The 22,703-nt window shown below is 55.5% G+C and overlaps 1 protein-coding gene across 2 annotated transcripts in view; it reads right to left on the bottom strand.

Moving 5' to 3' along the window:
* Window positions 1-22,703, bottom strand: part of ITPK1 (inositol-tetrakisphosphate 1-kinase) — a 160,469-nt gene that overhangs the window by 18,741 nt on the left and 119,025 nt on the right. For both annotated transcript variants that reach the window (XM_068541316.1, XM_068541307.1), the window contains exons 5-6: window positions 2,853-2,951; window positions 2,485-2,525 (exon numbers count right to left, since the gene is read on the bottom strand). In XM_068541316.1, the coding sequence (XP_068397417.1) occupies window positions 2,485-2,525; window positions 2,853-2,951 (140 nt within the window). The remainder of the gene's footprint in view (window positions 1-2,484; window positions 2,526-2,852; window positions 2,952-22,703) is intronic.

The following is a 22,703-nucleotide window of genomic DNA, read 5'->3' as shown; positions in this document are numbered from 1 at the left end:
GGCGGTCCAGTGGTTAAGACTCCGCACTTCCACTGCAGGGGGCAGGGGTTCGATCCCTGGTCAGGGAACTAAGATCCCGCATGTCGTGCAGTGTGGCCAAAAAAATTAAAAATAAATAAATAAAATAACCACCATGGGGTAGCTTCGGGGTCCTCCGAGCTTTTGACTCAGTGGGGGTTTTTTTTGCCTTTTTTTTTAAAGGAGGGGACGTGGTATTCCACTGTGGAGCAAATTTGTGTGCTTACACCAGCTTAAAGCCAAGACAGGAGCCCAAACCATCGTGTGAACATAAGATGAAAACAAACTAGTCCCGACTTCAGTTGAGGGAGGGACCAGGGAATCAGAGGTAGGGCTCGGGCAGACTGGGGTACAGGTGAGGACCCCGGTCAGAAAGCCCCCTTTCCTGTGTAAAGCTAATCACGTGCACAGAGATGCCCTCCCTCCTCGCTGCACTCAGCATCCCCGGGCACCCCTGAGGGGGGTGACGAGCCTCGGCGTCCCACCCCCAGGCTCAGGCCACGGAGGGCACCCCGCCAGAGGGGGCGTCCCTCTGATGCTAACAGCCTCCCAGGAGGCAGACGGCCCGCGGCACACAAGCCCCCTGGGAATCTGCAACAGCCCAGACCCCAATCTCAGGGCTCTGTCCCTGACCCCCACCCAGCAGAGGAGCCCCTCCCGGAAACAGTGCACGGCAGGCTGGGGGAGCCCCAGGGGTGGGGAAGTGGGGGGGGACGTGGCTCACACCTTGGAGCCAGACTTGGATAACTGGACTGAGGAGTGAAGTAGCCTCCCCTGAAGGCGCTTGACCCCATGGAGTCAAGACTCCCCCGGAGGAGGGTGGCCACCTCGATCCGGAACCCCTGCCCCGTCAGCAATGACCCAGCGGGCTCCAGGGCAACTGGTTCCACGACAGCGTATCAAACACTCCCTGGGCCAGGCCCCATGGCACCACATGCAGCAACTCCCTTATCCTTACAACAGCCACCATATCCCCAGTTACAAGTGTGGGACGGAAACTCAGAGAGGCTGGGTAATCTGCCCGAAGTCACACAGCTGGTGGTGCTCAGAACCAGACCTGGTCCCAGGCTGGTGTGATTCCAAAGTTCTTACATCAACAGCAGAAGCGGTTCCTTCCTGGCAGGCTGACCTATTCTGCATTAGGCTGGTCTAATTACACTAACGACTGCAGTTGCCTTTCTGTCCTGAAAACCCCGAGGCACTGACCAACAGAGGAACCGTTTGGTGGTGAAAAGGGCCAGGTGGAAGGTCGGGGAGCAGGTGCTGGTGCCAGCGAGGGGAGCGTGGGTTCCAGGGACACGATTCTGGCTGCTCTGAAGCCTTCCTGCTCCCTCCCGGGGCCCAGCCCAGGCGCACACCCCTGGCCCGGAGCCCAGGCAGGCCTGGACAGGGAAGGTTCCATGAGGGCTCCTGACCTTAGGAGACAGCTGACCTTTGCTACAGGCCAGGATTTCCTGCCCTCACGTTCCCTCCCACAAGCAAAGGGACCCCCTCAGCCTTGCAGCCCCATCATGGCATGTACCACACCACAGGGACACATCTGTTCACAGACATTTCCCCATAAATGCATGCCAGGGATAAAGACACTACATACATCTTCTCCAGGGCGCACTGCCGGGGTTGTCCATGTTTAGTCATAGGCCTTGGGGGAGCATTTCTGACGGCGGGGCTGCCCGGGACAGACTCTCTCACAGGGCCTTCTGGGTGGGTCAAATGTCTACAGCCCAGGGTGTCCTCCCATGCACCTAATGAGGGGGTCCCCAGGCTGGGCTGTGCCCCTGAAGACAATATCCCAGGCATGGTTCTTAAGGACGGCGACAGACCCAGCAGAGCCCCTGCCTGGCCATTAGCTCCTCTTGCCCCCAAAAGGCTTCCTCCGCTCAGTCTCCCAACCACACCCCGCTGGTGCCCTCCGCCTCCGGGACTCTGTGCTCCCCGCCAGGGCAGGACTCACATCTTACGCATCCTTCCCGCGGCACCCAAGGCCGGGAATGACCACTGGGTGAACACAGGAATGAATGAGAGGGTGGGGCAATCACGTACACGGCAGGTAGGGTACTCCTTCCGCCTCTCACCCCCTTCCCAAATTCAGCAGGACTGGCAGATCGCTGTGGGCAGCGATGGCATCTTTTCAGCGGGGCCCAGGCCAGTGCCCGGCACAGAGCAGGAAGTGACTGACACCGACGGGCCAAAGGACTGGTCAGACGGAGGCCTGGCTCGCCCGGGCACAAAGGGGGCAGGCACAGACATCGCGGCCTCGGGGACAGGACAGGCACAGGGTGTGGGTGTGGGTGGAGACAGCGTACAAAGCCGCGACCATCAGGAGCAGGACACGGAGCGGGATCCAGCAGCAGGCCTGGCGGGCTCCCAGAGAGACACCGCGAGCTGAAGGGATCGGGGGCAGGGGGACGGCAGGGGTGGGGAGGCGGGGCACAGGGCAGTCAAGTCGTCACATCTCCCACTCACCTCGTGAGAGCTGGTGCCATGAGCCACTCTGGTTTTGCAAACTGTGGGTGGGGGAGAGAAAAACAGAGGGGTTAGCGAGGTTATTCACCCACAAAGCCCAGCCTTGCAGGTACAGGAAGAAACTCCTGACAACTCCCGCAGCCCCTCAGGGGAGGGGCAGGTGGGAGCCGGAGGGCGGCGCGGACTCGACCAGGGCCAGCACCTGCCCACGGGTGAGCTGGACGGACGCCGCCGGGCCAGGCCCTCACCACCCAGGAACCCAGGGACCCGGGGCCATGCCCTCCCCGGCGGCCGAGGCCTGCCTGCACCCTCGGGAAGTTGAAGGCCCACCCGGCCCCCACGCGGCACGCTCAGGGCGCGGTACGCACTGAACGGGAAGGCCAGGCCATTCTCCTCCAGGAGCCGCATGGTGTCATCTCCGCCCAGGCTCGTGAGCTCCATGAAGGGTGGTGAGCAGATCCTGTCATCTGGGGGTGGAGGAGAAGCCCAAGTCAGCACCGCCCTCTCCTCGGGGCGCCCTCAGCGCCCCTGCCCACCCCATCTGACGGCCCATACGCTGCAGTCACCCACACGCCCCAGGAATGAGAGCACAGACTTTCATTACATTTTCTAATAGCATTTCTGTAATGACGGAACCAATACATGATAACGGCAAAGGCTGAAGATCAACTAAAAGTGAAAACCAGACCCAGTCACAGATACGACTGCGATTACCTCCTAGCCCGCACTTGGGCATGTGACACACACACACAGCTCCCCAACGAGGTACTCAACAAAACTCAATTTGAGTTTTGTAACTCAAATTTTCACTCAATCAACTATGAACTCTGTTCTGGGGCAATGAAGACTTCCCCCTCCAAAGGGTAAGCTGGGACGAAGTGAGAGAGTGGCATGGACTTATATACACTACCAAATGTAAAATAGATAGCTAGCGGGAAGCAGCCGCATAGCACAGGGAGATCAGCTCAGTGCTTTGTGACCACGTAGAGGGGTGGGATAGGGAGGGTGGGAGGGAGACGCAAGAGGGAGGAGATATGGGGATGTATGTATATGTATAGCTGATTCACTTTGTTACACAGCAGAAACTAACACACCATTGCAAAGCAATTATACTCCAATAAAGATGTTAAAAAAAAAAAAAGACTTCCCCCTCCATATGCAGTATCAGCTTAATGATAATCACAGGAACGACACCAGCCCTTCAGCTCTTACCCCGGGTCTAGCGCTGCCAAGGGCTTTACGTACATCACCTCTGAAGTCTGCAAATAATCCCGTGGGGAGGATGCTGAGGCTGGGGTGGGGGGATTAAAGAGCGGCTCGCAGTCACACAGGGACCCCTGGCATGCAGCCTCTCGCCATCTAACAGAGGCGGCTCCCGACCCCTCTGTCACCCCGACGGGCCACACGCAAGCACAGGCACCGCCCTCCTCCTGCCACCACACTCCAGCCCCGGCCCCACCCCCCACGCCGCTGCTTTCCTGAGTCCCCGCTCTTGCAGGGGTGCGCGCTCACCCTGTGGGTTCCAGGCGTGTTTGGTTTTCTGAGAAGCTCTGGGAGCTGGGTGTGCTCTGTTCGTCAGGACGCTCCTGGTGCCAGACACCGAGTGAGGGCAAAACAGATTATTCGTGGGAAAACAAAGTGTATTCTGAATCTCTCTACTGATTGTTAAATTGCATGACTGGTTTGTTATTACTACTCAGTCTACCTCCATCCCCACTCAGGGCACCAGCTCCCAGGAGGTAAGACCACCCTGTATTTCTGGGCACAGGAGCTGGGAAAGGCTGAGCATCAGTGGGATGGGGGTGACACCCCCATCCCTGCCACAAACTTGGAAACCAAACCGAAAGCAAACAATAAAGCAGCTTGTCTCCAACAGCTTCTACTACTTGGCTGGCTAAGAGGTCAGTACATTAAAACGTTGAAACCAAGGTAAGATCCAGCTTCACATATCTCATAAAAGCCAGTGCCAAGAATTACACAGGGAACATTAAAAGTGTTCTAATTTCCCTCCCCGCCCCCCGCCCCCACCAGCAAAGTCCAAACTCCAAAGAGGCGCAGAGTGATGGCAGGTTCTCGGGGACCCAGGGAGGGTGGAGCCCTGGCAGACGGCGAGGCAGGCCCTCTGCACGGAGCACTCATATTCCTCAGGGACAGATGCTGAAACAGAGGCCCAAAGAGGCAGTCTTTGCCCAAGATCACTTGACAGCCACGTACAGAGCCAGGACAAGGAGCCAGGCTCACATGGCAGGCCAGGAGAAGAGAAGCCAGGGACATCAGAGCAGGGAGGTAGGGTTGGGGCGGGGGGAGGGTGTCCTGGCTCTCAGCTGTAAGCCATTGTCTAAACAGGGCCCCATTTCTGCACCCCCTGCCCAGGGTCAGAGCCGGGGTGGAAACACGGGTGAGGGGCTGGCAGGCTGTGGAAGGAGGAAGCGCCCTGCGCAAAGGCTCCTTGCTGCAGCCCCTCCAGCCCAGCCCTAACAGGGCGTGACACTCCAGGCCAAACAAACTGGAGAGTGTGGCAGCAGGCCGGCTTGCAGCAGTTGCCCACCTGGCCTGGCAGGGGGTCCACCCTGGACCCAGCCCTCCCATGGGAAGACTCGGAGATCCCTGGAGTCAAACAGACCACCTCCGGTCAGAGCTTCCGGAGTTTTCGGAGCAGGTGAATCTGCCTGGCTTTTAGATCCGCCTTCAATGCCCTTCCCACCACCCCAGCCCAAAGCTTTCAAGTCATGTCACGGCTAACGGCCAACAGTCAATAAACCCCACTTGTTATGTGCCAGACACTGTTCCACACAGCCTGCAAAGCAATCATCTACCCTCACAAGAACCCCACAAAGAGGTGCTGTCACCCCCATTTTACAGATAAAGAAAATGGGGCACAGAGAGGTGAAGTGCCCTGTCCAGAGTCACACAGTGAGTAAGGGGTGCAGCTGGGGGCTCATCCCCGGGCAGCTGGCTCCCAAGTCCATGCTACTGACCACGGCCTCCCTAGTAGAAAAAGTGCCCGCTCCATATCAACAGAATAAAGGACAAAACCCACACGATCCTATCAATAGATGCAGAAAAAGCATTTGAGCTAAAACTATAAAATGCTTAGAAGAACACACAGGTGTAAATCTTTATGACCTTGGATTAGACATGGTTTCTTAGATACCAAAAGCACAAGCAACCGAAGTAAAAACAGACACATCTGAAGTCATCAAAATTTAAAACTTGTGTGCTTCAAAGGACACTATCAAGAAAGTGAAAGAAAACCCACAGAATGGGGGGAAATATTTGCAAATCATATATCTGATAAGGGTCTAGTATCCAAAATATATGAAGAACTATTAACAACCAAACAATTAAAAGACCAGTAACCCAATTTAAAAAATGGGCAAAGGATCTGAAACGGACAGTTCTCAAAATAGGACGTACGAATAGCCAATAAGCATGGGAAAGGATGCTCAACATCATTAGCCATCAGAGGAATGAAGATCAAAACCACACCTATTAGGTTGGCTACAACCAAAAAGACAGACAATAACAAGTGTCCTGACATTGCCGGTGGGAATGTAAAATGGTCCAGCTGCTTTGAGAAACGGTCTGGCAGTTCTTCAAACAGTCAAACATAGTTCCAGTGTGACCCAGCAGTCCACTCCTAGCTATACAACCAAGAGGACAGAAACATATGTCCACAAAAAAACCTGTCCAGGAATGTTCATAACAGCGTTATTCATCACAGCCAAAGTGTGGCAACAACCCAAATGTCAATCAACTGATGAGTGGGTAAACAAAACGTGATATATCCATGCAGTGGAATATATCCAGCCATAAAAAGCTCTGATTCATGCTACAACGTAGATAAACCTTGAAAACATTCTGCTAAGTGAAGGAAGCCAGTTAGAAAAGCCACCAAATATATGACTTTATCCCAAATGTCCAGAATGGGCCGATCCATAGAGACAGAAAGGAGACTGGTGGTTGCCAGGGCCTGGGGGGCAGGTGGAATGCGGAGTGAGTGCAAATGGGTACATTCCTTTTTGGGGTGATGAAAATGTTCTGGGATTAGATAATGGTGATGGTTGTACAACTCTGTGAAAATATTCAAACCTACTGAACTGTATCTACACTTTAAAAAGGTGGATTTTATGGTATGTGGTGGCTTATACCAATTGAAAAAGAAAAATAAGGAAAAAACCCCAGCGGCAGCAGCTGCCATCCAGCGAGCACTCGCTCTCTGTGGGAAACTGGGCTAAATAAATGCTTCGGGTACAGTGTCTCCTTCGATCCTCCAGAAAACCTGCAGAGACCCATCCCCCAGCCCCGCCCCTGCCAAGGCCAGGGTGAACCAGAGAAGGATGAGGAGTGCTCTCCCGGAGATATCTGGGGTCCAGATGAAATGCAGAGACGAGACACTTCCAACGAACAGGCCGCATCCAGCATTAGGCCAGACACCCACACCTTTCCGAAATCTCAGGCTCTGGTGTCTGAGGTGGTAGCCTGGGTGGTGGCAGGACCCAGCAGAGGTGGCCAAGGACCGAGTGTGACAAGAAAGAGGGGCCCAGGCACAGCGTCATGCTCTTCTTCCTTTATCCTAACTTGGAGCTTGTTGACCATACCCTGAGAAACAGGCACTACCAGCTGCAAACCCCGCGCCCTCTCCAGGGTGGGCCTGGGACCGAGACCTCCCTGATCATGCGGCCTGAAAGGCCCACAGACCAAGCTCAGTCTGTGGGGGTCAGCCTTGGGGGAAGGCAGTCCTGTGCCCGCAGGGCAGAGGCTGGAAAGGAACCTGTGTCCCTCACTGGGCTGCAGGCTGCCCCACGCCCGGGGCCTGTCCCAACGCTGGACTCGGGTACAGCAGACCACCATGACTCTACTGCTTGTAGCCAAAATCATCCTGCCACGCCTGTGAAATCACAGTAAATTAGAAACTACTACTGTTTCTATTTTGGTTTCAACAACCGGTCACCAACAAAAAAATGTGTTGTATCCCTGGAGCCAGACACCCAGCAATGAAGGAACACAGGCAACGCTGCCTCGTGGAGCTGACATTCCAGGTGCAGGGACCGGACAATAAGCCCGATGGATGAGTAAAAGGGACAGCTAGATGGTGCTGGTGGGTGACACGGGGAGCGCGAGGGGGCTGCCAGTGGAGGTGGAGGTGTGATCGGGATATGCCTCGCTGAGCGAAGGCACAGGAAGGCGAGCAGTCAGCCTGGGCATCTGGGGGAAACGCGCTCCTGGCAGACGGAACGGCCAGTGCAAAGGCCTTGCTTGAGGACACGCTGCCGTCTGGTCATACAAACGGACCCAGCCTTTGAGATGAAGACGGTGACATCAGTCTAGCTCGTGGACACAAAGGTCACCTGAGTGGGAGGGTCGAGGAAGCAGCCGCGCCCTGCAGCGGTGGAGCCAGCGCCTTGGTGGCAGCAGACAGGCCGGCCCCGCCCCATGTGAGGGACAGCGACAGCAGAGTTCCCTCCAGCTCCGCCCTGGGAAAATCACAACAGTGCCAACAGCTCTTCTCCCCCAAATAGAATAAGACTCTTTCTATCAGTCAGCACTGGGCGCTATTTCTGGTTCCCGGAAAAAGGCTACTGCTGCTTATTTATCTGTCGTCTTTATTTCTGGATGGGAGTTGGAAAGAGGGTTTTTTTTAGTCAGATGGTGGGTTGTGTTCTGTTAAGAGCTGAAATATTAGCCCCTGGGAACCTGAAACACCCGCTCTTCCCTCTCTGCTACCCTCATCAGAGAACGTGAAGCCAGAGGTCCTCGGAGATGGCAAGTCCTATCAAGTCCAGAGAGGGGAAGAGAATAGTTCAAGACCATACACAAGTCACAGGCAGGCCCAGGGTGAGAATCCAGGTGTCCAAGTCACATCACTGCCCTGTCCACTCTGGCAGGAGGCCATGCTCCCATGCAACTGGTGGCAGCTGATACACAACTAGCAAGAGGACAAAAGACAATGACAAACAGGTGTTACAAGAGGACAACTAGGGGTAGGGGAGAGGTGGAGACAGCACTTTGAAGGTGCAGATTTGAAGCCTGACTTTGAACCTGGGGTAAACTAGCTGTAACCTTTGGCAAATGACTGAACAATGCTGGGCCTTGCTCTTTTCATCTGTAAAATGGGAGCGATGCCTCCCTAGAGGGTTGTTGGGAGGCCTTGGCACCTAACAGGCACATAGCGGTGGCTGCTATTTCTATTACTACACTGGGCAAGGCCACCTGGGCTGCCCACAGGAGAGTGGGTAGGTTCTGAATCGTGGCCACCGGTCCATGTCCAGCTACCGGGGATGTTGGGCCCTGGGCCTCACCCTCCTTGGCTCCCTGGCTGTGCCCAGCATGGTGCCAGCAGAGCAGGCCCTCTGCACACAGATGCGAAGGAAGCCTTGGCAGGGCTCCGGTGAAGCGGGGCCTGGGGAGAGCTGTGACAAGACTCTGCTTCAGTTCTTTTCTCCCAGACAGGTATAACTTCTTCACCCAGATGATACCCAGTGGAAACAAAACCTGGGGCAGGGACAGTCCCCAAGAACATGCAGAGTGGGAATCCTTTGCAGGGCCGGGCCCCAGAGAATGACACCCACGAGTGAGGGCTGTACTGAGGCGAGAGGAGCTGCAGACAGACCAGAGAAGTGGCTCCGAGGGCCTGGAGCCCGCTGCGTGCTCCTAGGCAACGGGGAGGACTCACCTGGGACGTGCCAGGGGGAGGAGTTACTACATTCGAGGGCTCTGTCTCCCTCTCTAGAACATTGATTCCATGAGGGCAGGGGCTGGTGGGTTTATTCACTGCTGTGGGCCCAGTGCCTAGAACACTGAGGTACACAGTAGGTGCTCAACAAGTCCTTGTTGAGTGAAGGGACTGATCTTCGACAGCGCCCTACGCACAAGGCCGGCTCCTCGGGCATCTAGGCCACATCCGGACAGACGCAGAGCCTATGGTCAGTGTGCTTGGGCGCCGATGTCCCACATTCCAGGCCGCCTGCCTGCTACCCGCGCCCTCGGGCCACCGCTGCACCCTCACACTCCGCTCCCCCGAGGCCTGCCCACCCAGGTCTGTTCCGTCTGAAAAGACGACAGCTGTCACAGCTGTGCCCTCTCAGCCTGGCCGCTGGCTTCTCTGGAGGACTTTCCCCTGCAGAAGCATCTTGTTTATCTACTTTGCTACGACTCTGACTGGACTTTCCTTTTTAATTGTTTTTACTGAATGCTGTTGCCACCAGTATTTTCCTGTGATTTTGCATTTCCTGGTCACCCGACTGGTGACATTTCCCCTCAGGTCAGACATTCATGTTTGTGCCAATCTTCCTCCGCCATGGGCTGAACACCTCTCATGCATGATAAGGCTCTGGGCTTGTGATGAGTCATTTCCACAGGCCGCATTCCCAGGAGGGGGTCCGCGCTCCACCGCCATCAACGTTTCTATGTTTCTTGCCACAGGGTCATGCTGCTTCCCAAAGGGACGGCGGCAGTTTCCTGGGGCACCAGCAATGCAGGGTCTTGACCGTGCCTTCCCAGCCCCAGGCAGTCCCTTTTTCAGAAATCTGGGCAGTACTTTCATGAGGGAGGATGACGGGTGACACAGTGAATGGTCCAACCCCCGCATACAGGGTCACTCAGGGTCGAGCAGGCCCCGCAGCACAGGGAGCGAGGCCCGGAGACACCGGCTGGCGTGGGGGGCTGGGGGCAAGGCCCGTGCATGACCCAGTGAGTGAAAGCCCTGGACGGGGGCCCGGAGACCTGCATGCAAGTTCCGGCAGCTCCCCTGGGCCCAGGCGAGCCACGTGGCCTTTCAGGTCTTGGGCTCCTATCAGTAGACCGGGGATCATAATTAATCACTCCTGTCTACTTGCTGGAGTTGAAAGGATGAGGAAAAAGTGCTGCGAAATGCCAGCTGAAGAAGCCAGCTCCCCCTTGGCGGGGATGGGGGTGCAGGGAGTGCGGTGGGCAAGGGCCTGGAGTTGCCATCTGTTCACACGCCCCACCCCCCAACGACACGACAGGGGAGCCTCTGGGCTCACAGGTGCCACCGGGAGGCGGGTGGTGGCGAAGGGCCCCTCACCCGGCTCCCAACAGGTGCACCCCAAGCCCTGCGTGCTGAAGGCAGCGCCGAGGGAGCGTGTGACTCAGGTACGAGCCAGCAGACCGACCCCCAGGAGAGCAGGGCTGCGCTAGGGAGCACGTGCAGACTTCTAACTGCATCCTGGAGAGACCAGGGAGGGCTCCTCGGGGGGAGGCGACATCCCGGTGGGCCTCGGTGAAGGCCGGAAATTTCAGTCCATGCAAACCCTCCCTCCTCCGTCAGAGAGCTGCTGCCTCGACTTGGGGCTCCACCTTTCAGGCAGAATGTGGGCTCCGTGAAGGCAGGGGCCTTGTCTACCGTGTTCATGGCTGCATTCCCAACAAACAAGTGCATGAGTGAATGAACGAAGCACCGGCCTGGGCTCCCACCTCACCTGGCCGGAGGGAGGTGGCCCTTATCAAAAGGCAGGTTCCCTCACACCTCGGCCCAGGACCCCCCAGCTGGGGGCACCAGATGCTGCCTCTAAGAGCCGGTCTCGGCCCTGCTTCCCTGGGCCACTCCCCATTCCCCGGGGCCTGGGCTGTATGGCAGGACAGAGCCTTATTCAGGAGGGGACAGTGAGGAGATCCACTGTGTCACTGACAGCAGGCACGGGAGCGGGGAGGCGTGGGCAGGGTCCGGGCTGTCACTCAATCTTCTGAGAGTTGAGAAAACTAACACCCTGATTTCACAGGCCCTGGAGCCTCTGCACATGCTGGTCCCTCGGCCCTGCAAGCCCCTTCTTGCAGCTCCTTCCTGGCCTGGGAAGCTCCTGCTCGTGCCCCAAGCCCTGGGTCAGGCCACCTCCCTCCTCTGAGCACCCGCTTCTCCCACGCCTCGGGGAGGCCTCTCCTGTGGGCTCACCAGGGCCCGGTGTGCCTGGCTTTGAATCCCGGCTCCACCTCGTATCAGCTGTGCCACGCTGGCCAAGTAACTTCACTTCGGCCTCAGCTTCCTCGCGGGAAAGAGGACAACAAAAACAGTACCGACTTCACAGGGTTGTCTCCCACTCCCCCACGTTTACAAAACGTATTTTAAAATTATGAAACAGTTCCCTCCAGGAAGGGCAGCTGCACCCCAGCATCTGGGTAGCTGTAGTGGCCCCAGCCTGCCCAGCACGACCCATCCCAGGTTCAACCCTTGGATGATCCGCCGGGACAGACAGAACAAGTGTGGTGGCCCAGGGCTGGGGCTTCTTCCCAGCTGCTGGCATTTGTTAACCAAGGAACCCCCTTCTTGGTACCCTCACCCCAGAACCATCTTCTCCCCACTGTGGCTGCAATACCCACAAACCACTGGATTCCTGGCATCCTGACCGCCTCAGCTACCATCCAGCGCAAACTACACACAGCGGCTGGATCCCGGATCACCTTCCTAAAGCTCCGACCTAGATATTGAAGCAGCTCTCAGCTCAATAATTGTCCAAGGCTGATGTGCGTGAAGAGCCTTTCCAGGCTCCTGCAACATGATTCTGTTTGCCTTCCCATTATGGGCTGCAATGTGTCCCCCCAAATTCATATGCTGAAGGCCCAACCCTCAGGACCTCAGAATGTGGCTATTATTTGGAGATAGGGCCTTTAAAGAGGGGATTAAGTTAAAACGAGGTCACATGGGGGCCCTAATCCAACTGACTCATGTCCTTAAGAAGAGGAGACAGGAGACAGAGGGAAGACCATGACAAGACACAGGGAGAAGACAGCCACCTACAAGCCAAGGAGAGAAGCCTCAGAGGAAACCAGCCCTGCCAGCACCTTGATCTTGGACTTCCAGTCTCCAGAAATGTGAGAAAATTAACTTCTGTGATTTAAGCCGCCCAGTCTGTGGCGCTTTGTTGTAGCAGCGCTGGCAATCTAACTCACTTCCCAGCTGCTCTCAGATGCAGAACCAAGATCATTCCCAGCCAAAGCCCGGCTCCACGCGGAGTGGTCTCCTCATCATTCCCCACACACGCCTCTGGACTCCCCTCCTCCCACCAGTCGGCAACAACCCGCTCAGCCGGTGTCACTCAATTTCCCCTAAGCCCCTGGGAACAAGCTGTCTCCTAACAATGACACCTCCCCTGCATCTTCTACTGGCAGTCTCACCTGTTCCACTACCATCTGTCTCCTGCATCGCTACCTTGTTTGCTTGCTCACTTCTGGTCCCCTAGTAAATTTCCACACATTTGGGTTCTGACTGTGCAACCAGGCGGTACGTTCCTTGGGGTTAGGACCTGGCCTGACCCCTAGCCCAGTGCTGCTCAGAGAAGGCAGCCGTCAGTAAAAACTCTCTGACAAGTGCACATGTGTGAGATGAACTGAATAAGTGTGAGCTGTGAGCCCGGAAACAAAAGGAGAAAGGGGAGCATGGAGGAGCACAACTGACCAGCACAGGGAAAGACAGGAGGCGGCCTGCAACTCCTTGACTGGCCACCAGGCAGCGCTGTTGCTCTGGCGCAGCCCTAGTGACTGCGGCCATGGGGCTTGAGTGCTGGCCTGGCCTGCCAACCTGCAGACTCCAGTGTTCATGACTCGTCTGGTGCCTGATCGTCCAAAGTCACCTGCCCCCTGCCGTCATCCTGTTAGGGGGCAGGAGCCATGTGTTCTCGAATCCTAGACAGGGAAAGACGTTCTGTGTATCCTGGGCAAACCAAGTCTTAGCCTGACAGCCCCTCTGAAGACAACTGAGTGGCTTTTTGGCTCGTGGTGATGGTAGCCACCCAGTAATTCAGAACAGACAAGTTGGGGAGGGACAGCAGCCGCAGGCCTGGATCAGGAGGAGGCAGCCAGGAAGGGCTCGGATGACAAGCCCACGGGACAAGAAGAGATGCAAGTGGGAAGCGGTCTCTGAAGTGGAGCCGGGCCTGGGCGTGAGGAGGGCGCTTCCCGTCCGCACCTTGACTCTCCTGCTCCCCCTGTCCACAGTATAATGTCCCGCCCACCAGCCTGGCCACGGAAGGGCTCCCCAAGGCAGTGCTCCGCCCTCGCCTCCCCACTCTCCTCAGGAGGCACCTTCCTGGGATGCCCCCAAGCCGCCCCGCCCCACCTCGATGAGTCAGAATCTCTGCTGGTTCCCCCCAGCGACACTCAGGAACTGTCCCCTGCTCTGACCCCGCACGCCCCCTAGCACCAGCTTCCAGTTCACTCTGCATTCCCTTTATGGAAGGTGACTCATCTCTCCCTATAGCCCGAGGCCCCCTGGAGGCAGAGGCTGGATTTGTGGGGGGATTTGTGTCGGGCTTCAAAAGGGCGGAAACGATTGGAAGACGGTGACATCATCCTGTCTCTTCAGACCCATTCACAGCCCCAGATGACATGAAACTGAAATAATATGTTTTGTTTTGTTTAAGTCATTAAAGTTCCAGCCCTTGAAGCTGCATGCCCTGGAGATGTGGGGACTGGGGAGCCTGACTCATGGGAACCACCTGGAAATCTGCCAGGGCTTTGGGTTGATCCCGGGAGAGGCCGATCCTCATCCTCGTAGCCTCTCGTAGGCCATGGGTGTACGTAGTGGTGGGCTGGGTGCCTGGGTTCCGATCCCAGGTCCACTGTCTCACCCTGGGCTGGCCGCCTCTCTCTGTGCCTCTGTTTCCACATCTGCAAGATGGGGGTAACACCGGCTCCTACACCCTAGGCTCCTTGTGAGGATGTGAGGACTAGATGAGTCACCGTGAGTGGCCGTGCAGGGGGAAGCACCACGTAAGGCTTGGCTGCCTTCAGTTGGCATTGGGTCTGCTCCTCCTTGCGCGCTGAGGCCCAGTCTACAACCTGGGCATCCATTCTGAACCCACGATGGGGTGGAGGGCTCCCCAGGAGCTAGGACTGTCTCATGAGTATCAGGCTTAGGACACAGGGGGCCCTTGAGGTACTCCCTCCGGGAAAAGGGAGGAGAGAAGGCCCTGCCCGCTGCTCAGGTACCAAGGGGCTCAGACGGAGTCAGAGGCTGAGAGAGGCCGAAAGTGAAGGGTGTACGGGAGCTGGGTGCTGAGGCAACCTGGGGCGAGCCTTCCCCAGGCACGACTGGGCACTCACTGCTCACCGTCCAGTTCACCCACGGCGTCTGAGGGGAAGAAGGGCCTGACACCTCAGAAGGTCACGTGAGGACAGTGGATGTGAGGAGAGGCCAGGGTTCCATCCACCCAGGCCCACGGCCACACAGACCAGGCGGTGAACCTGGAGGCCTCAGGGCCCAGGAGCCAGCCTGGATGGTGCTCCTCCCCAGGACCCCGAGGGGAGGCAGAGAGAAGTGGCACTTCCTGAGTGCCGACAGGCTCACGCTGTGTCCCTGCCGCTCACATGGTGAGGGAGGGCTCGGCAGGGGTGCCGTGCAGAGGCCCAGCCTGGTGCTGCCTGAGGCACAGGGAGGGCCGGACAGCCTTTGCTGGCTTGAAGATGGAGGGGCCCATGAGAAGAATATGGGGGCTCTAAGAGCAGAGGGTGGCCCCTTGCTGACAGCCAGCAGGGAAACTGGGACCTCAGTCCTACAGCCACAAGGAAGTGATTCCTGCCAATAAGCATGAGCCTGGGAGCGGGTTCTTCCTCGGGGCCTTCGGATGAGAACTCAGCCCAGCTGACACCTTGATTCCCATCTGAGACACCCTGAGACCAGAAACCAGCCACGCCAGGTAGACTTCTGACCTACTGAACTGTGAGATAACAAAGGGGGGATGTTGAAAGCCACTCAGTTTGTAGTTACCTGTTATGCAGCAATAGGAAACTAATAGGCTTGGTTATTATGAGTTTTCAAAGGGGGACCGTGACTCTGTTATTTGGGGACACTGGGTAGGGGGGTGGGGACATTTCAGCAGTGGCTGCAGCCCCTACCCTGCTCCCTGGAGGCTTCTGAGGGGCCCCCCTAAGGCCCTGCTACCAGCCTGATCCTCAGCTCCCCAGCTACAGGCGTGCTGTTGGGGAAAATACTGGAAGGTGGGGAACCAGCCTGAAATTGGGGGAGGGGTGGCTTCTGGGCAGGAACAGAGGGGAACAAAGGCCACAGGTCTGACAGTCCCCAGTCTGACATGGCCCTGGTCAGCTGGACCAGCTTCCATCCAGTCTGACTCAGCTAAGGACCTGTTTCTTCTCGAGGGGACAGAGTACTATCTGCACCCAGTGTGCTCGAGGCCAGGAGCGTGGAAGTCAGACACTGGCCCCGGTGGAGACAGGGACATTTCTGAGTCCCATTCCAGCTTATGGAAACGGCTGCTGGAAACGCGGATTAACTCTGTGGCTGCTGTTTGCACTGATTTATGGCCCCTTCCGGACCCAAAGGCTCACTGCTCCACTCGGCTCCAACTCCCAAAACGCAGCAGCCTTTGCTGTTTTCAAGACGTTTTAAAAAATAATATTTGAAGTGCTCTCTCTGGTCATACATATTCTACAAGCAGAATAGAAAACGTTAGCTTGGTCCAGTGCAAAGATGAAGCTTCCAGCAACGAAACAGTCCATATTTGTAAACAATACGACAATCTCCTTAACCCCAAAAGGGGCTCTAACCAATCAATAAGAAAAAGACCAACAACCCAAGAGAAAAATGGGCAACTAACATGAAAAAATTCATACACAGAAGAAATGCAAAGGGGCAACAGACACAAGAAGAAATGCGTAATCTTGTCAATAATGGAAGAAATACAAATGAAGGTAAGTCAGTTATCATTTCTCCAGCAGCCATGTACTCTAAGGAGTAAAATTTGTTCAAACCTTTTGAAGAACAATCCAGCAATACCTGCAAAGTGAGAAACGTTTATAATGGTCTTTGGGCAATTCCACTTCTAGGGATTAATTTTACAGACCTATGCAAAGACCTGTGTTTACTGCAGCTTAGTTATAAGAAAAAATCCAGATCAAACTGGAATGACTTTATGAGCCCCATATAATTGAGTAAATTATGGGTTTTTTTTCATTCACATGCTGAAATCTTATGTTGTCATCAAAAAGGGCAGATCAGACCTAGTCTTCCTCATCTTCGTGGGCTGACATGGAAAGAAGCCAAGACATATGTTCAGTGGAGAAAAAGCAAGTTATAGGAGAACACAAGTAGTAGGACACTGTTTCCTTTCTTTCTTTTTTTTTTTTTAAGCCCACATGTATTTGTACATGTACGAGAAGAGCCTGGAAGGATGGATTCCATACTTAAGAGCGGCTGCCTCTGGGAAGAGAGGTGCGGGCTAAACAGATTTGAGCCACTGGCAATCAGGGCCCTGCCTGCTGACAGAGGGACTTCAGGACCAGATCTGAGCAGGGCTGGGGGTGAGCGGCCCTCAGGAGGCATCCAGTCCAGCAATTCCTGAGGTGTGCTGGGTGGACCAGGCCTCTTACCATAAGCGCAACAAAAACGAGAGGGGGGACCCATAACTGATTAGGTGGAAAAGGCTAAATATTGCTGTATTTCATCAATTCTAGGGCGTGGGTTTTGTTTTGTTTTGTTTTCTTCATTTTCCATCTCTGAAGTTGAGATGTGGCTCATCATTTATGGTGTGCCACAATTTAATTAGCATTTTTTTCTTTATTTGTAAATATAAGCTATCAGCGCAACTTCCACCAGTGGTAAAATTCAGTTTGCCTGCCTCTGAGAGACTGAAGATTCATATTAGCACATAAAGGCTCTGAAAAGTCCTGCAGCAAAGAAACGTGTCTACTCCCGATTTCTCCACCACATCTGACACAACCCCCAACTTTTCCTTTTCCTTCTTAATTCTCATCTTTGCCTTTCCCTTTGTTTACAAATGAGATCATGCTGGGACTCCATGGAGGCCCCTCCCCACCATGGATGTCTGAGAAGGCAGAGAAGTCCCTGTCACTTTCCAGTGCAACTGGGGCGAAGGGAGGCACACTCACTCTTTAAAACTCTGTATAGGGACTTCCCTGGTGGCGCAGTGGTTAAGAATCCGCCTGCCAATACAGGGGACACGGGTTCAAGCCCTGGTCCAGGAAGATCCCACATGCCGCGGAGCAACTAAGCCCGTGCGCCACAACTACTGAGGCTGCACTCTAGAGCCTGCGAACCACAACTACTGAGCCCATGTGCCACAACTACTGAAGCCCGCGCGCCTAGAGCCCGTGCTCCACAAGAGAAGCCACTGCAATGAGAAGCAGGTGCACTGCAACGAAGAGTAGCCCCCGCTAGCCGCAACTAGAGAAAGCCCGCGTGCAGCAACAAAGACCCAACACAGCCAAAAATAAATAAATAAATAAATTTATTTAAAAACCCCCAAAAAACTCTGTATAAAGACCATTGGGCAAAAACCGCAACAGCAACAATTGTCATCAAGAACCATCAATGGATGCTTTAAAAAAAAAAAAAGTGGGTAAAAGTCTGACAAGAAACAGGATGACTGCAAAGTGTCTCCTTATGAGATAACTGCCAACACAAAGGGAAAAACAGAAATTTGCAGAGGAGAACCGTGGCAGACACAACTCTGACCAAATAATCTATTAGCCAGAGGGAAGACACACTGATGTCATGTCCTCCTGGTCGGAGCGGGGAACAGTATTGCTGGTGTGGCACTCCTGCCCCAAATGCAGAATCTCCACCTACTCAGGGGAAAACATCAGATACACCCAAATTGAGGGACACGCGGCAAAATAAACAGTCAAGGCTCCTCCAAAGTGTCAAGGTCATGAAAGACAAACAACCTGCGGCCCCACTCTAGGTGGACGGAGTCCACAGATGGACAACCAGACTGGATCCTGAGCCAGGAACAGGGTAGCAGTGGGAGAGCTGTGAAATTGTTTAATAACCGTATTGCTATTGATGTGAATTTCCTGGCCTAGAGAACTATAAACTGTCACACAAGATGTTAACACTGGACGCAGCTGTGCAAAGGGTATACAGACGGGCATTTTGTGTAGCATTTTTTGCACCTTTTTTGGGTAAGTTTAAAATTACTTAAAAATAAAAATTATACTAAAAAGTTGTATACAGTCAGCCCTCTTTATCCACGGAGTTCAACCAACCACGAATAGAAAATATTCAGGAAAAAAAATTCCATTAAGTTCCAAAAAGCAAAACTTGTATTTGTCATGTGCCAGCAAATATTTACATAGCATTTTATTGTATTTACAACTATTTACATAGAATTTGCATTGCATTGGGTATTAGAAGTAATTTAGAGATGATTTAAAGTATATAGGATGGGACTTCCCTGGTGGCGCAGTGGTTAAGAATCCGCCTGCCAATGCAGGGGACACGGGTTCGAGCCCTGGCCTGGGAAGATACCACATGCCGTGGAGCAACTAAGCCTGTGCGCCACAACTACTGAGCCTGCGCTCTAGAGCCCCCATGCCACAACTACTGAAACCCGCGCACCTAGAGCCCGTGCTCCGCAACAAGAGAAGCCACCGCAACAAGAGGCCCACGCACCGCAATGAAGAGTAGACCCCGCTAGCCGCAACTAGAGAAAGCCCACGCACAGCAACGAAGACCCAATGCAGCCAAAAATAAATACATACATACATACATACATAAATTTATAAAATGCTATAAAAAAATTAAGTATACAGGAGGATGTGCGTAGATTCTGTGCAAACACTATGCCGTCTTATATAAGGGACTCCAGCACCCTCTGAGTTTGGTATCCGTGGGGGGTCCTGGAACCAATCCCTCACAGATATGAGGAATGCTAATGTGAACTTTACAATAAATCCATAAAACTGATATAATTAAAAATAAACCCACATGATGCATTTCAAACATGGGTGTGGGTGCTCAGGAAGGACGGATGGAGAGGGGAGTGCTGTCCAAGGGGCCTGGTCACAGGGTCGCAGAGGTCACGATCAAGGACGCCAGCATGCATTTGGTGCTAAAAAGAATCTCAGGAACCCAGGACTCATAGGGTCACAACACACTGCGTGTGGTCTGAAACACCACAACCCAGTGTCACCCAGGAGAATTACCATCTATTGAGTATTTATGCCTTAAATGCATAACCACGTTTAATCCTTATAATGACACTGTGAGGAAGGGGCTGCTATCATTATTCCCATTTTACAGGTAGGAAAGCTGAGGCTCCATGGTGCAGTTAAATAACTTGCCTAAATGCACACAGCCAGGCCATCTGAGTCCAGATTCACCACAGCACTGCTTCTGAAAAGACTGCTGCGGAGACGTGCGTCCCCTGGACTGAGCTGGAGGCACAGAGTGGCCCATGGTCAGTCCTCCCACCTCTCTGGGCCTCTCTCCTCATCTTTAAGATACGGAGAACAGTTTGGGGGCATCAAGAGCTCAAGATCTCTTTCAGCTAGAAAGACACTAGGTGGGTCTTATATTCACACTGAAGTATAAATGACTGGTGTCTAGTACTTTCTGATCAACCTTGACCAACAGGTGTGTTTGAGCATCCGTCTGCCCTACCATGTCCCGGGGAAGAGATGTTGAGATTTCTCACCTGGGCACCGGGAGACTGAGTGTGAAGGGGGAAGAAGGCTCTGGGGATCTCGAGTCTGCAGGGGTCAGTCATCTCAACAAGGGGAAAGGGAGCCAGAGGTCCCAAAGACAGCTTCTGGCTCACCTACTGGCCCAGGTCAGCCTTGCACAGGCAGGGGCTGCAGGGACAGGCCTGAAGGAGCCATCAGGGCCGGGGTTGGTGCGGGGGGTCACTCGGGAGTGCCTCCTGAGAGGGCGGGTCTGTGGGTCAGGAGGAAACAGGGGTTCCCAGCAGGGTCTGTGTAAGGCGCCGGACAGGCCCGAGCATCTCCGTGTGCCGGTAGATGAGCAGGAAGCCTGGCATCTCGTCCAGAGCCTCCCTTTTCTCAACTGAAAAAGGGGATCATTACAGCCCCCTCGGGAGGGTTAGCACCAAGGGGAGGAGAAGCCGCCCACCCAGGGCCAGGCCGGCCCTACGTGCTCTCCTCACGACTCCCTGGGCGAAGGCGTTTACCTCCTCTGGGCAGGTGACAGATGGGAGACTCGCCAGGGCTCAGGACTGACTCGGGCCCCGGGGCGGGGCCAGCTGCCTCCTAATGCGGACACGGGGCCCACCTCGGCCTGGCCGACAGGCGGTGCGCCACCACCACCCTGCGCTGCAGACCCCGCACCTCCATCCGAACGCGGGGTCTCTGCCTGCACGGCTGGAAGTGGCTGCCGTGGGAACGAGGACAATGTTTCTCCCAAATGCCCCAAAGTCCTGGAGTGGAATCAGGCACCGAGCACCCCACGCCAAGGCCCCCGCCTCCCTGTCAGCCCATGGGGCCCGAGCCTCTTCCGTGGCCACCCGCTCTGGCGGTGTGTCCAGGCCTGGCCTGGCGCCGGTCCTCCCTCACACCAGACCCCTCGGCCCCGTGACGTGGGCAGGCTGACACCCGGGGAGCCCCAGGCAGGTAGGTGCCATGGGGCCAACTCCTCACAGGCCCACCCGACAGGTGTGCGAAGCATCGTCCTGGTGGGTTAATCCAAAACTCCAGCCTCCTGCACAAAATCGGGGCTGGAAGCTAATCCTGACTCGGGAGTAACAGTCCTCGGGGGGCTACACCCCTCTCCTCTTTGTCCTCCGAGACTCCAGGCCCTGCTACTAACTACCAGCTTCTGCCACGTGCCTCCCACCCAAACCCCGGGCACCCTGTGGGACCAAGGGGAGGAGCTGAGAGCACCTGGGCGCCCACCTCTGGGCCACACCTGCTGCAGTGGACAGGGCCAGACTTCCCCACACCTCCCCCCCGAGGTGATGACAACCGCGCGTCATAGACGAGCAGAGGACTCTGAGAGGGCCAGTGACCAGCCAGGCCGCACCAGTGGGGCTGAGATTTCAGCCCAGGCTTGTCAGTGCCGAAGCCTGTTCTTTTCCATTACAATGTATGGCTGTTCTCAAAAGGGACAGGACTTTTGTTTCCTCAATAACCACATGGGGCAGAGACTCCATGACCGAAGCAGGGATCTTGGCTGGACAATGCCATCGCCTGGACACCAGAGGGCACCCGGGGGCAGTGCCAGCTGGCGGTGCAAGAGCAGCAGGGCCAGAGCCCACACTGCATCCATCGTGGCCTCGACCCCTCCTCGTCAGGCCGGGAGCCAGATTCGGGAGCCACTGGCTAAGAGGACACCCAGATGGCGTGGGTTCAAACCCCAGCTCTGCCCCTAGTAGCTCTGCGGCCTTAACCAACTAGATTTGACGGGTATCAGTATCCTCACCGCTACGGGGTGGTAACAGTAGTGCCTTCCTCACAGGGTCATCGTGAGGATTAAATCAGCTAATACAGTGCTTGGCGTGCAGCTAGTGCTGCCGGGGTGCCATCTGAGCGCTGACAAAGCGGCCCTAGAGGAACGGTGACCTGCAGGCACCACTGGGGACACAGGGGGACCTGGGGCCCAGGCCTTGACTCCAAGGCTCCTCCCGCTCTCTCCTCTCCCACCCACGGCCCTCCGGCCCCCTCTTCTGAGTGAGACCCCCCGACTCGACCACACCCCCCCACCCCGAGGCGGCTGCCCTGCAGGAATCATGTCTCCCAGGCTCTACAGAATGTCATTTTCTCTTTGCTTGGTGTCTACATTACTCCATTTCAATCCAGCCTCCAAACGGCCTGCAAGATGAGCCCTGATTAAATTCCCATAAAACCACAGGCAGAGACGCTCGATCTGCGGTGTGCACCCCCCGTCCCCAGGGAGGCCCGGCGTCCGGATGGCCATCTGTCACCCCCAGAGCGCATGTGTGGGAGCTGCCGGGGCAGCCACACCTCATCGGCAGCCGTCTCGGAAGGGCTTCTGAGCCCTTTGCCCTGTGGCCTGAGACCCTCCACCACCTGCTGCCCCCAGGGCCAAGGACACAAACCCACAATCTCCAATCACAGCCCAGCTTTCTCGCCCATCGCTCCGGCCAGCTCAGGAGCCGGCTAGAGCCTTGCCCAGGAACACTTGGCCTAGGGCGGCAGAGCCAGGCCTTGGTCTCGGGGCTTCCACCTCTAAACCCCGGCCCTATGCGGCAAAGCAGGTGCCCACGAGAGAAGAGGCCTGCAGATGCGTGTCCAGCAATCTTGGCAGGTGACGCAGCCTCCCGCTCCCTGCAAGCCGGCAGCAGGCAGCGTTCAACTTCTGGGAGGCTCCTGTACTTGGTTTGGATTGGATCCAGGTTCAGTGCCATCTCTGCCTCTGGCTAAAGGGTGTGGGTGCAGCCCCGCCCAGAGGCAATCACCTGTTAGGGAAACCTGTGGCCCAGGCACTCTGGGGTGGATCACTCCGTCAGCCTACTGACCTCATGTTGTATGAC

Source organism: Eschrichtius robustus, chromosome 1, assembly GCF_028021215.1.
Source record: "Eschrichtius robustus isolate mEscRob2 chromosome 1, mEscRob2.pri, whole genome shotgun sequence".
In the NCBI taxonomy this organism is placed as follows: Eukaryota; Metazoa; Chordata; class Mammalia; order Artiodactyla; family Eschrichtiidae; genus Eschrichtius; species Eschrichtius robustus.
The sequence above is the reverse complement of the archived record's forward strand: the minus strand, read 5'-3'. Positions and strand labels throughout refer to the sequence as shown.